This window comes from Centropristis striata, chromosome 19, assembly GCF_030273125.1.
Source record: "Centropristis striata isolate RG_2023a ecotype Rhode Island chromosome 19, C.striata_1.0, whole genome shotgun sequence".
Classification (NCBI taxonomy): Eukaryota; Metazoa; Chordata; class Actinopteri; order Perciformes; family Serranidae; genus Centropristis; species Centropristis striata.
Window position 1 is genome coordinate 11,220,343 of NC_081535.1, and position 13,989 is coordinate 11,234,331.

Consider the following 13,989-nt stretch of genomic DNA (forward strand, 5'->3'; position numbering starts at 1 on the left):
CTTGCCCTCAGTCAATTAGACAGACAGAGCTACAGCTCTGTAGACAGCAATGTAATTTAGTCGTCAACATTTATGAATACCAAACTTCCCTTTGCGCTGTTACTGGCTGGTGGCTACACATCTACTGCCCAAGGGTGACGCTCATAAATGTCCCACATGTAGCAAAATGAGATGAAAATAAGTAAATACATGCAGAGGGCAAGGTCTGCCACACACTTCTACTGGGCCATAATTGACTTTTAAGTGGGATTATTTTTGTATGACTCTTAAAATTTTTTATTAAAGAGAAATCCTGCGTAGTATACTTTAATGTGTAATGCAGCTCAATATAATAGTGCTATACCTACTTCCATAAATGTAAACAATGCCTGATTCATCATGAGCCCAGAGCATCCATTTATCTTGAGGTTTTTTCTCATTAATTTGCATGAAGCACACTAATCCAACTAATCTGTAAATTAAGTTCTTTGTGTCTCTCCTTGACATAAATTATTAACTTCTTCAATATAAAGTTTCCCTGATTATTTTTTTCCCCTTCTTTCCCCTAGTGTATACTATGTAAACTCTCCCAACAGCGTTTCCTTAATGCTTGCTGCCTCACATTATCTAACAGTTAAATGGCTGGTTTCAGTTCCTAAACATAGCTTTACAGTATCTTATTCTTGTCTCTGTTCAGTGATATAGGATTTATGGCAAGCCCACGGCAGTGTTCTAGCTAATGATTTGTCTCTGGTGTGTTACTTAGGAAACAGGAGAGCGGTGATGGCATGAGAAGTATGGACCTGCCCTACGTGGGAGAGGATGAGACTCTTTCCTGATGCAGAGGGTTCATTATGCATGCTGGTATCTGCCCACCTGCAACCACACAGCACAACACCCCTTTACTCACAGTTTTATACTGACAGCCTGTGTACATTTCCTGGAAGGTGGACGTGTGGCGGACGCAGAAAAAAAATAGAAAATTAGGTTCTAAGAACAATTTAAAAGCTTTTATTCCATTCTATCCTCTTAAAACTTTAAGTTTGCTGTTGTGGGACTTGAGACTGTCCCATTGGAGCCTTCCATGAGAGGATCCTCCAGAACCTTAAACCTGTCTTCAGCTCTTATCGCCCAACCCAATTTCCTCCTCTATTCCCGCATGCGTTTATAGTCCTAGCATGCTTCGTCTCAGGCTTCAACTGTACAGTTTTGTGTGTTATTGTAGTCTAGCAACTTGTGTTTCTCCTACTTAACGATACTTTCAGGTATACAGGGCATGGGAACAGGCGAGGGTGATGGTTCATGGGGAGGGATGGTCATCTTCGCCATCACCTCGACGTTCTCCTTCGTAGAGCAGGTTTTCTTGACAATGATTGTCTGGCTCACTCTGCTTCAGGGTAGCAGTGCCCAGTTTTGTAACATATTTTAAAGTGAGGAATCTGTACAGTTTTCCCAAAATGAAAAAGGGGAGTGAAAAAATGTTTACTTAATCGAATGCATGTGTTTACGTTCCCAATGCAAACACTGTATAAGCTATTTATAAGCATTTGCACGCTCATATACACACTTGGTTGACACAGTTTTTTTTTCTAGTCTTATAACTGGCTCTTTATGAAGACACATTTACTACAATCAATAGAAAGCTTTAAAAACGGTGGATATAGTGCTTTGCAAACAATCCAATTCATCACTACTGCATACACAATAGAATAGAAAAAATTGGGGTTTTCCACTTTTAGTGAATCTTTTTTTGAAGTGAGCATTTATATGGTTTTTAGGTGTTTGCTTTAGATTTTTAAATTAATAGATCTACAACAACTTGAGTAAAAAAAAATACTGATCTACCAAATGCATATGAGAAAAACAAAATGTGTTGGTGCATAATTATTCTGTCTGCAATGGTTCAAATAGTTTTCTATTGTTAAAAATGCAAATCAATTCTCTTTAATACAATGGCGTATTAGGACCATTGTAGGTAAAAAAAAAATAAAAAAGTAGTGAAAGGTTTAAAAAATGACAGTGATAAATAAAATAAAAAAATAGGATTCAAGTGGTGAATTCACAAGGAAAAAACTTGATAATCTCATAGATTATAAAGTCATAAATTTGTGAAATGTGTTTTGGATGACATAGCAGTCAGATTAAGAAATAAGGAAATATTTGTGTCAACATATTATCATAAGCATATGGACTTTTTTTTTTTTTTACCTACAATTGCTCAATACGCCGTCCTAGTTGGCTCCAGTTATTTGGACAAACAAGGTTGTGTGTTGTGATACTGAGGGAGAGATTCACAAGTTTCAACTGTGTTGTATGTAGACTGAAAACAGAAACTTCTGACTATTGAACCTCAAGTTTAAATTGTGAATGTTTTCTTGTTTTATTTGTTTGTATTGTAAGAATTATTGGTGTAAAACAGCACATTTTTTTAGGACACCAAAAACTTCAATTCTGTCTCATTTCTTTGTATAGTACAGTACCTTAAAGAAAACCAACCTTTAAAATATTTGTTCTTTATTGAACTTTTAGAGCTGGCTACCGAAGTAAGTTTTGAGATGGAAGCATAGTGCAGCTGCAGACCTTTGTACAAATCTATGCATGTCATAACTGTAAAGGTTGTTAAACCTAAAAAAAAAAAAAAAAACCTGTTGTCATCATTGGTGGGAGGAGTAGGCCACTCTGCAGATATTTCTAGTTAATTATGAATTACTTTTTTATGTTTTGATGTGTTCCACTTTAGATGATCCCAAAGCAGTAAATTAGCATTTATCCACAATTTTTTCCCTTTTGTTGACTTTCATTTGTTTTTATCAAATATGTTTGTCTAAGTACAGATACAGGCATTTGATGTATCTCCAACATGGATCATTGGCACAATATTAATTACATTTAATGCTTCCACGCACTAATTACCTTAGCACTTATGTGTGTTCAAGGTATCAAAAAGGGACTTTTCTTTTCTTTCTTTCTTTTTAATGTAATACTCGCATGTCACTCTGAACTGTTTTCTAAGACTAGTACTATGCATATGATGTGTCTTTCTCTGTATGGTGCATTGGTGGCAGACTGTCATGTACAGTAGTGGCTGCATGAGGAGGGCTGTATGTGGTTGTACTCATTCTGATTTATTTTTGCTTACCCGATGTGTTTTCCAGAAAGATCTGATTAAGTTGTGCTCTGGCTTTAGATTTCCATACAGTTATTGTACTGTACTTCTCAATGATAATACTCAATGATGATAGCCAATGATTTAGACTGATAATTCATTTCAGAAATGCCTCAATTTGTGTTATACTGTGAAATTTTACCTCATTTAAACATACTTAACGTATACTTTCCACACATTCATGAGATATTTTGGTGACACTTTCTATGAAGGCAACATCTAAAGTGCATTATGAAGCTTCATGACTACACTGATAAACACATATCCCATTCTGATACACTAAAGTCATAAAACAATACAGATGACATCATGATTTATACGTTTAAGTGTCTTATGGATGCTCTGAACTCGTCTTGACTAGAGGTTGACTGACTATAGACTCTTCATCAATCAACTGTATTAAGGACTTCAATTACATTTTGGTCCATACGGTATCATAATTTATCATCGTATGTGTTATAGGGCTTTTGACATAACTGTGATATTTAAAAAATTAAGAACACATGAATGTTAAGAATAAACATAATAATATTATGTGAATAATCAAAGTTTCTCCTTAATAATTTCTGTTCTTTTTGTACAGTTATGATTACAGGCTCTCCCTCCACCTCCCTACATGAATATTTTCTGTGTAATTAAAATTAACCCCCAAAAATAAACAAAATGCACAGTGAACACAGTAATTTTCTAATAGTCCAAAGGTAAGGCAATAGTAACATTGTAATACCTTTTTTTCCCCCGACAATAATCATGTAGTGAAAATCTGATATTGTGTCAGACCTAATTTGTTAAGTAAAGTATGTATTGGTGCATTTTTATTAATTTGTGCTTTATCATAACTTTTATTACTGTTGAAATTGAGTCATCTTTAGGAATGGAACATTAAGATGTAGATAATTATAGTAAAAAAAATAGTGTCTTATTATAATATCTTCACTATGGGATGAAAACAGTGAGTTAAAATCTTTAACTTGTAATTCTTTGCATAATTATTTTTTAATATTTTACCATCTTACATAATATTCACAAATATTGCAGCACAGAATATTTTAAATGCATAAAAAATGCATTACACTTTACCTACCAGCAACAATATAATATTATGATAGAGCATTATTATACATTATTAGAGATGCACTAATATGTCCTTCACTTTACTTAAAACATCGAGACAAGATCATCTAGAACACACTTGAAACTATAAAAGTCAGTTCTAATGTTTTATGGCTGTTATACAGTGCAGCATAAAGCAATATGTGTGTTCATAAGTGTAGTCATGAAGCGGTAAGATGCATTAAAGCATTATAATCACAATAAATGTCCTCATAATGCACTACAGACGTAATCATAGAAAGTGAGACTCAGATACTGTTAAGTTGCTATAGTTTTGACCGTAAAGAAACAGGACAGGTTCTTCCCTTTTGGTGTGAATATTTGCCCTCCATGACCGACAGGAATGAACTGTAGGACAGTGCAAGCCACAGAAAAGCTGTAAGATAAATATTTTATACATACAATATTTAAACTTGTAGTTTGTTTCAATACAGTCCGTGCCCTTCCTCGTCAGATGGGCCAGACTTAGTGATTAACCTTTATCGTTCACATGGTTTTGCATTCTGTAGTGTAAATTTATTTCATTAAGAGCTTTGGGGGCTCTTTTCCCCTAAATGCATGCCAACATACTGAACACATACCACTGTATTGTCATAGCATGGCAGGTCCTTGACACCAAAACGGGACCTTTAAATTAATTATTCTATACATACTGTATCTTGTTCATCTTTGAATAAAATATTATTGCCTTTCTGCAATGTTTTTGGTGTGAATGTTGTTGTTAACACTTCCAGACATGCACCACTAGTGTGTGCTGTGCACCGTAACATTTCAGATGCTGTGGGAGACTCCTGAGAGCCTGAATATCACATTTTGTTCTTTTCTTGTGTGTGACGACAGCAGATTTTTTACATCTGCCATATTCTACCGTCTGCTTCGAATTTAATACGTTAAAACTGGGCAGATTAATTGGGGCATTTATTACTAGGTTTCTGCTTTTATATCATGCTTATGATTTATTACTTAGACAGACAGGATTTATGCACTCAATGTTTTTTCAGGTTTGGTAAATTTGCGTTTAAACAAGTTTAAACCTGCATTTAAAAGCAGAAGTTAATACCTTACTGACTGAAGTTTTAGTTCCTCGAATGGCCACTAGATGTTGATGTCAAGCAACTTGAGTAAAAAGAAAAATATCCAAATTGTGCAAGATGACAAAGAGAAGTGGGACTTTTTCCTGCTGACTCAGACTGAACAGATATGGGTTTCCCTGTTTCTTCACTTCCTAATAATAGAGAACTACTGTTGAAACTGTGTCCTCATAAATGTTACAGGTTTGTGGTTTGAAGTTTCCAAACGTATATTTGCATCCCAACGCCCTTTAGAAAATGTTTTAGTATGAAAAGTAAATAATTTTGTGTCATTAATAGAGGAAAGAACACATTCCATAATTCTTACCAATATTGAAAAGACATTTTCCTAATGTATGGATACTCAGTGACCATATTGCATTACACTTCCTAATCATGGTTTCTGGTTTTTGGTGTGGAATACATGTCAACATAAAATGATGACCTTCAGTCTCCACACTTCAGGAGGTTTCACACATACATACATACATAACAGCTGACATTTCTTAATATCAAAGTATTTATTTATTATCAGTCCCTTATTTTTTAATATATCTATAATAAACACTAGTGCTCAAAGGTTTGGGGTCACTCAGAAAATGTCTGTTGTTTTCCATGAAAACAAACTGTTTTATTCATGAACTGAGTTACAAAATGAATCGAAAATATAGTAAAGACATCGACAAGGGTAGAAATAATACCTGTACAAATCTCCAACTTTACCTCTAGATACTCAACTAGCCTGAGAAAGGATAATTTTATTGCTTCTCAAATCAGCACATAACAGTTTCCAGCTGTGCTAACATAATGTGTTTTAATGATCAATGAGCCTTTCAACACTATAAACGTGGATTAACACAATGTGCCACTGGAACACAGGAGTGATGGTTGCTGACAACATATAATAGCTCTTTCATGAGAAAATCAGCCATTTCCAGCTTTATTAGTAATTTACCACATTAACAATGTCTAGACTGTATGTCTGTTATTTTATTTTTTTAAATTATGCTTTTCCTTTAAAAATTAGAACATTTTTAAGTGACCCCAAAGTTTTGAGCGGTAGTGTATGTATCATTATTATTGTGTATTTTTTTTTTTTTATGTTTTAGTTTATTTTTAGGGCCCGAGCAGGCAACGACCTGCGAGGTCCCTATTGTATTTCAAATTATTTATTTTTTCTTCTTCTTCCCAAATGATCGCACTTTTCACTGCCTGAACATACCCCAAAACTCATGAAACTTTAAATATAAGTCACACCTGGCAGAAAATTTTATAATCTATTGTCATCCTGAATTTCCACCACTAGGTGGCGCTATATTAAAGGAAAGTGCTTTTTGGCTAATAACTCCCACATACTTTATCGCACATTCAAAAACCTTATATCCACGCGTTCACTGAGTTGTGCTGAATCTCGTGATATAGGCAACGCCCATTTTCGCCTAGATTTTTTTTTGTGGCAAATTTGCAAAATGTCGTAAACATACTTTTTTGAACTCCTCCTAGGTAATTTCATCGTTTTGCACCAAACTTTGCACACAGCATATATGGACCCTCATAACAAAAAGTTATAATTTTAAAATAATTTTGATAACCTAAAGAATACTCAAGTTATTAAATAACAACTTCCTGCAGGTGGTGCTATTTTAAACACGTGTTGCATATCTCCACATTGGTGTGTCTGAATGACATGAAACTCAAGATCCTACTTCCCCATGAGCCCCTGAGGCTCTGTGCAAAATTTTGGCCGATTGATTAACACCAAACTTGGTATACTTATTGTCAATGCCCTCCTGAGGATAACCCTTGAAGGTTTTATTGATCGGCCCCTAGGTGGCGCTCTGGTGGCAGTCTAATTGAATATTTGGCACTGTGCCCAGACCATGACTTAAGGCAATGAAATTCACTATCATTATCATATTTTTTTAATCTTTTTATCCATGTTATTTACTTCATACTTCAAACAAAATCTACCTCTGGGTACAAATAGAGTCCTCATACACACACACAAAAGAGGCACATATCACACATCATTCAACTTAAGACAGTGGGCGTTAAGAAATGGCAAGTTAAATTAAAAAAAAAAATTAAAAGTTCTTAGAGGTCCAGACTATACTTAGATATTGATGTGAACTAAAATACGAATAGCAAAAAAAAAAGAAGACAGAACAATAAACAAAATAAAACAGCAAAATAAAATAAAACTTGTTTTGGCTGTAAACGTAGATAAAGGTTAAAATGTATATATAGAAATAGTAAAAACATACATAAAAGCAACAATAAATAAACACCGGTGCAAAGCATAGCAGGGACTGTCTTTTTGATCTACACTTAGGGATTGTAAACCTACGCCCAGAGGGGAGGAGCTGAAACTCTGTGTGCAATGGAATTTAACCAGTAATGCTCTGTAATTGTTTTGTGTACAAGGTCTCCACGTTGGGCTGTGGCTCACCAATCAGTCTGCTAGACCACTTTACTATTTGGTTGACTGAGTTTTTAGTTTTCAATGAGAGGTTGCCGTCGGGGTGTGTGCGTTACAGGGGCCAGTCTGTACCACCCCGATGAATTTCGCTGCCTTAAGTGTTATAGTGTGGCCACGGTACCAAATATGAAATTAGACTGCCACCACAGTGCCACCTAGGAGCCGATCAATAAAACCTTAAAGGGTTATCCTCAGGAGGGCATTGACAATAATTGTACCAAGTTTTGTATAATAATGCACAAACTATCCCTTTAATCCTCATAGAGTTTCTGAGGGAGGACTCTTAACTGATATGTATAAGTTAGAAGAGGCAGTTAGCAATGGTGGGAAGTAACTATGTACATTTACTCAAGTACTGGACTTAAAGTAAAATTTTGAGGTACTTTTATGTACATTTTATGTAACTTTATACTTCTACTCCACTACATTTTGAGACATAAATTGTACTTTTTATTCCTCTACATTTAGCTGACAGCTTTAGTTACTTTTCAGGTCAAGATTTAAAATGAAAAACATGATACATTTAAAATGATTACCCATTTTTATAAATTAAACCACTTAAAAGTTTATTAGGTAGTTAAAATGAGCGGAGTGGAGTCATTTCAGTTTAGTACACAGTAAATTTCGCAGTGTTAAAGTAACACTTAAAGAGATCAATTTAACACCATTTCCGAGTGTATATGGTCCCACTCTGAATTAGTGTTAAATTGACTCTTTCCATAGTGTTTAAAATTTCAGAGTTAAATTAACTCTAAATAGAGTAAAAATTTAACACTCGCTTACACTGAATAGTGTTAATGAAATTTTACACCAAAGGTTAAATAACACTGAAGAGTGTAAATATTATTCTTGGTAGAGTTGATAATTTACTCTTCTATGGTGTCAAATCAACTCAGATTGAGTTCCATTCCAGTACAGATTAACACTGCATGGAGTTATTAAAAGTTAACACTGGAGGGTACTTACACACTACTGTGTTGATAATTTACTCCCTTGCAGTGAAAAACAAGCTCATATAGAGTAAAATTCTAACACTGTATAGTGTGAATGAAATTTGACACCATTTCTAAAAATAAATCTTAGCAGTGTTCATTTTACACTTAAACTTCAACTTAGACCAAATAAAGTAGGTAAAAATCACAATTTTCAACAAAATAATGCATTTAAGATCTTTAATAGCAGCTCCCCACATATCATGTAGAATACAATCTACATTTCAAATATTGACTTTAGGTCTGCATAAAATGACAATATGGAACAACATACAAAGAGGAATCTTTCATTTCATATTTAGCTGGGATGCAATTCTTGAAAATTTTGTTTGATACAAGGAATCCATATTATGATATATTGTTCTTATCTTAAGTCCATTTCCCTGTTAAATCTATTATCAAATAAACTGTCAATATCTCTGAAAAAGTCACATTGAAAATACGGCTCGAGGGCCCTGAGTAATATTTCAAAGATTTTTTGTTTCACTCATCATCATTATTAGTACAGCCTCCCTCACACTTGCACAATGTTGTACAGCGAAGTCCAGCTCAGTGGCACTTACAGTTGCCCTTACAGGCAACCACACAGCCACAGTTGAGGAGGAGTGAGCATCCCTTGCTGACATCTTCCAGTTCTGTCCAACATGGCACCCAGACTTCGTTCTGTGGTTCCATTCCCAACCCCACTCACTGGGGTCTGGAATCTCTGGAGTTTTGGAGAGGGACTGCTTCCTGACAAAAGCTGCAGTAAGCAGGGCACGCTCCCCATGCTGGAATAAGGCATGCTGGGTCGGGGGGATTGAATCCAGGGTCTTGAGGCCATGAGTGAAAAGAAAGAATCTTGCTTTCTTTCTTTCCCTCCCAGCGTTCGAGAACTCGCATGTGCACTATGCTCTATGCACTATGTGCAAATATGGCTCGAGGGCCCTGAGTAATATTTCAATGTGACTTTTTCAGAGATATTGACAGTTTATTTGAGCTAAATATGACTATGATGATTTGACTTGTGCTTTTGATTATTTTATCTTTTTTTTTATCCTGCTGTATCTTATTTTATCCTATTTATATTTTTATTTCTATTTCCCTGATTTAATTGACTGTTTTAACTGTTTTCAATTGTGTCTTGCTGTTTTTAATGTTTATGTAAAGCACTTTGAATTACCTTGTGTTGAATTGTGCTATACAAATAAACTTGCCTTGCCTTGCCTATGATAATAGATTTAACATGGAAATGGACTTAAAATAAGAATATATCATAATATGAAAACCACACATCCACATCCAGTCTGGGCACATTTAAGCCTGAGATTTTTTCTAGGTAAGTAACCATGACCTAATCGTATATGCCTAACAAGCATATTTGAACTTGTTAACTCAGCCTGACAAACAAAACACTGCATGATAGAGGAGAAACTTCAAGTACTAATAAAGCAACCTTGCCCTAACTTCAGAGACATGAGGACTTTCCTTGACCTTGCCAACATCAATGTTGTACACTGTGGTTTGGATGAAAGTGTACATGTTGTGGAGCATGCTGTTGTAGGATGTGCCAAACATAAATGAGCCTTAAACAGTTCAACTCCAACAGCCAGGAGATGGGGTTGAGCTCTGGTGGTGATGGCATCGATATGCTCTTGAATGTTTGTTCCAGTCTGCGAAGACAATCACATGAAGATATGATTACAATTAGACAGTTGTAATACATGAAACCAAAACAGAAGGAACATAAAAACTAAATAACACTTTAAGTTAGACATATTCACCAACTAGTTGCTTATTAGAATACACGTTAGCAGCATATTGGCTGTGAGTACTCATTATAAAGCACTTTATTAATGCCTTATTGTGCATGACCATATTCTATAACTATTAGGCAATTATATAAGATTTGTCCCTTAATAATCTCCAAAAATACAAACCCTCTTAAAGACCACAAGATGCTTCTCTGCTTGGGATGCCAAAACCTTTCCTGGTCTCTTTCGACCCTGAGCAGAGGGTGGAATCAGGTGTAGCAGCAATAAAATCGACGAAAGGTCACTGTCCCAACCTCTAACAACAATCACATGTTCAATCTCAACACACTTCAGTTATGCTGGCTGTCAACAAAATTCAGCGGCTCTGCAATGGCAGCAGCATTTATATTAAAAAAGAACAGGAAAAAAAGAAACCATAAAGGAAAGATAGTTGTTTTACATCATCACTAGAAGTTATCCAATTCAAACCATAGCTCAAACACTTTAGTTCTTTGGAAGTTTTGTTCAATATACTGCGTACATAATGTCCACTTACATTTATCACAGATCCAGCTTTAAGTATTATTCTAATATGTAAATGTTTAGACATGATGATAATATGTTCCAAGTATATGAGAGCAATAGAACAAGAACAATCTGCTTACCAAAATCAACATCAACTTCAGTGCCATCCTCAGGAGGATCAGCTGCCAGCAAGAGTTCTTCAAGCTCACTTGTGGTTGGAAGCTTTCTGCATTGTTGGATGATCTTTTTCTTGAACATGACCGGCCACCTCTCCAGAAGCTTGCTTGAGGTTTCCTCTCCAAACATCAGAATGAAATCCTGTTCAACCTGGGGTGGGATGGTGATGGGTGACAATTTCAATTGTCTGACAGGCAACCAATGTTATAGGGTGATAGTTTTTGGAGTTTTACTGCACGTGTAGCCAGGTCAATTTTTTTAATTTAATTTTGTTTATTTGTTTTCCCTAAACAAAATATTTTTTAATATTTTTTTTTTGTGTGTTGTGAACTTCCCCAAATATATAATTATTTTCCCCTGTAAAAAAGTTCCCATGGTGGTCATCAATTCATGCCTTTTGTTCCTCTGGGGAGTTGTTTTGGCGTTACACCACCTAGCGTCAAAGAGCTGTGTGTGCTCAAAGTGGTGAGTCATAAGATAAAGTGCTCTCTCTTTCTCTCTATTTATTTTCGCTATTTTTTCCATTCAAAACCACAATATGTTCATATATAATGTTATGTAAGAAGCTTAAGAATCTGTTGGTCAAGCTTACAATGACTTACAATTTATAAATTTTATTTTAAATCTAGTTATGCATTCAGAGTTAGCTAACTAAGCCTCATGCTAGTTGAAACGTTTTTTTTATTTCTCTCTCTTTTATGCTGATTTTAAATTGTGTTATTTCATGTGTCATGTATAGTTTTATTGTGGTTTATATGAATTTTTATTTTATTTTTCTTGTAGAGGGTGGAGAGTGGCTGTGTGGCTCCTGTGTAACGCCTGTGTTTTTTTCCATTTTTCCTGTGAAGGTATGCCAGTTGTTTAATTTAGTTCATGTTCTTAATATTTTTGCACTGTAAAAAATGAGATATGTGGGTAAATTATTTTTTTAGACTGTGAGAGGTGTGTAAGAGAGTTTATGTATTTTCATGTTGTTTATAATGTAGTATAGGCTATATCATTTATTGTGAGATATAGAGAAAGAGCTGTGTGTGCTCAAAGTGAGGGTGGAGAGTGGCTGTGCGGCTCCTGTGTAACGCCTGTGTTTTTTTTCCATTTTTCCTGTGAAGAATAAACCCCACAGATACTCAACCACGTCTCAATTATTTCAACACAACGCAGTATGAGAGCAGAAAGCAGCCTGCTACACACGCAACTGTCATAATATTTTCAAAATATGATAGATAATTACCAAGCATTTGACGTCTTTCGGACAGTATGTTGCTCGACTGCTGGGGGTCATGGACCATGTTGTGGCGATACACAAACGTTAGTTTCATTTTCTTCTTGACAGTGTCCTCATCAGCTGAATGTTTCATCAATGAGATTGCCTCGTTGCACTCATCTTCAGTCAAAGCAGTCTCTGGAACAAACTCAGACTCTCGTCTGACAGTTGGACCTCCAGACATGTTTTCACCAGATCCTTTGGCTGATTCTACATAACATGGGAAGAGTATTGTAAATAAAAACTTTTAAAGGAGGTACTCTACTCAAAAGAATAACTTTAATTAATTAATGGACTGTGATTAAACATATCAATGCTGGTGTTAATATTGACATTTTTCCTTCACAATTTATGATTATTACTATTATTTTGTATGTTGGACATGGCTCAAAATGTCTACTGTTTTGAATCACCCTAAAATTTTGCCATGTCAGCCTGTAGACAAAGTCAGAGGGACTGAAGGGTGTAGTTAGACTTTAAGAAAAATATTGTATTATTTTACCAAGAAACATTATGTGCAACAAATGCAATAACTGATCCGGCGACTGTTTTGTTCCATACATTTTTCCAGTATTACCTCCAAATGACGATCGCCTGTCTTTAGCAGTGCCTCTCTGAAGAGTTTTAATCCTTCAGGCCAAGTATCCAGTTCCACTCTCCCCATCATAATAGTGCTCCTGGGAGGATGAAATGATAACAAAAAAAGACATTCATTAATAACATTTAAAAGCGAAAACAACAGGCTCTGATAGGATTACATTTTTTTCATTACAGCATTTAACATTACTACAACTATTACTGTGTGCAACTCACATAACCATTCTTAGAGAATGGGTCATTGAGGTAGGGGAATAAGGTCACTATTCCTCTGGCGTACATTTCTTTCACTTGCCTGGGTGGGGATGTACTGGTTGGGGAAAGGAGTTTGCAGTTATATTCACTGGATTTAATTTCAATTGTAAATTATTCTCCAAGCTAGATTCAGGACTGTTAACAAACTACCCATTTTTTTTGTCACGTCAGCTGCCAGTATGTTCACTATTTTTCGTCTGGTTTCATCCATCAAGGATTTGGTTCGGTTGGTTCGGTTCATTTATTACACGTTCCCCACCAGGTTTGTTGGTGAGAATGGATTCCACCAACTTGAAACACAATACAAAAATAAAACAAATATATACATTTAATTGATTTTAATAAATTGAAGTGCACTTTATTATAATGAAATTAAAAAAAATTCAGGGGCTAAAAAAAACAAACATACTTCAAGACATAATCATGAGATCAACAATATCTTCAAACCATGTAAATGTCTTAAGAACTTATTTATAAGAACTTACTTGCTTAGCTTCTGCATCCAACCTCTGGCGTTTTCTGGAGGGACTTTTAGAAATGTTGTCTGTATCCTCAGAGTCCAAGGAATTATTCAGGGATGACTGCTCAGGAGAGACTACCGTGGAGACAGATTCTAATCATGGATTGAGAAATCAAAAT

General features: G+C 35.3%; 2 protein-coding genes across 3 annotated transcripts in view; one reads left to right on the plus strand and one right to left on the minus strand.

Annotated features, from left to right (window-relative positions):
* The window catches only part of LOC131992231 (calcium/calmodulin-dependent protein kinase kinase 2), a 29,022-nt gene extending 24,071 nt beyond the window's left edge, over positions 1 to 4,951 (plus strand). For both annotated transcript variants that reach the window (XM_059357725.1, XM_059357726.1), the window contains one exon: positions 746 to 4,951. In XM_059357725.1, the coding sequence (XP_059213708.1) occupies positions 746 to 818 (73 nt within the window). In that variant the 3' untranslated portion in view covers positions 819 to 4,951. The remainder of the gene's footprint in view (positions 1 to 745) is intronic.
* Positions 4,952 to 9,370: 4,419 nt separating this feature from the next.
* LOC131992914 (uncharacterized) lies at positions 9,371 to 13,488 on the minus strand. The gene is made up of 7 exons (XM_059358625.1): positions 13,312 to 13,488; positions 13,076 to 13,175; positions 12,466 to 12,708; positions 11,198 to 11,384; positions 10,719 to 10,846; positions 10,372 to 10,451; positions 9,371 to 9,569 (listed from the first exon to the last, which is right to left on the minus strand). Exons 3-7 carry the CDS (start codon positions 12,514 to 12,516, stop codon positions 9,371 to 9,373), a joined length of 645 nt encoding a protein of 214 aa, XP_059214608.1. The 5' UTR covers positions 12,517 to 12,708; positions 13,076 to 13,175; positions 13,312 to 13,488.
* Positions 13,489 to 13,989: the final 501 nt, after the last annotated feature.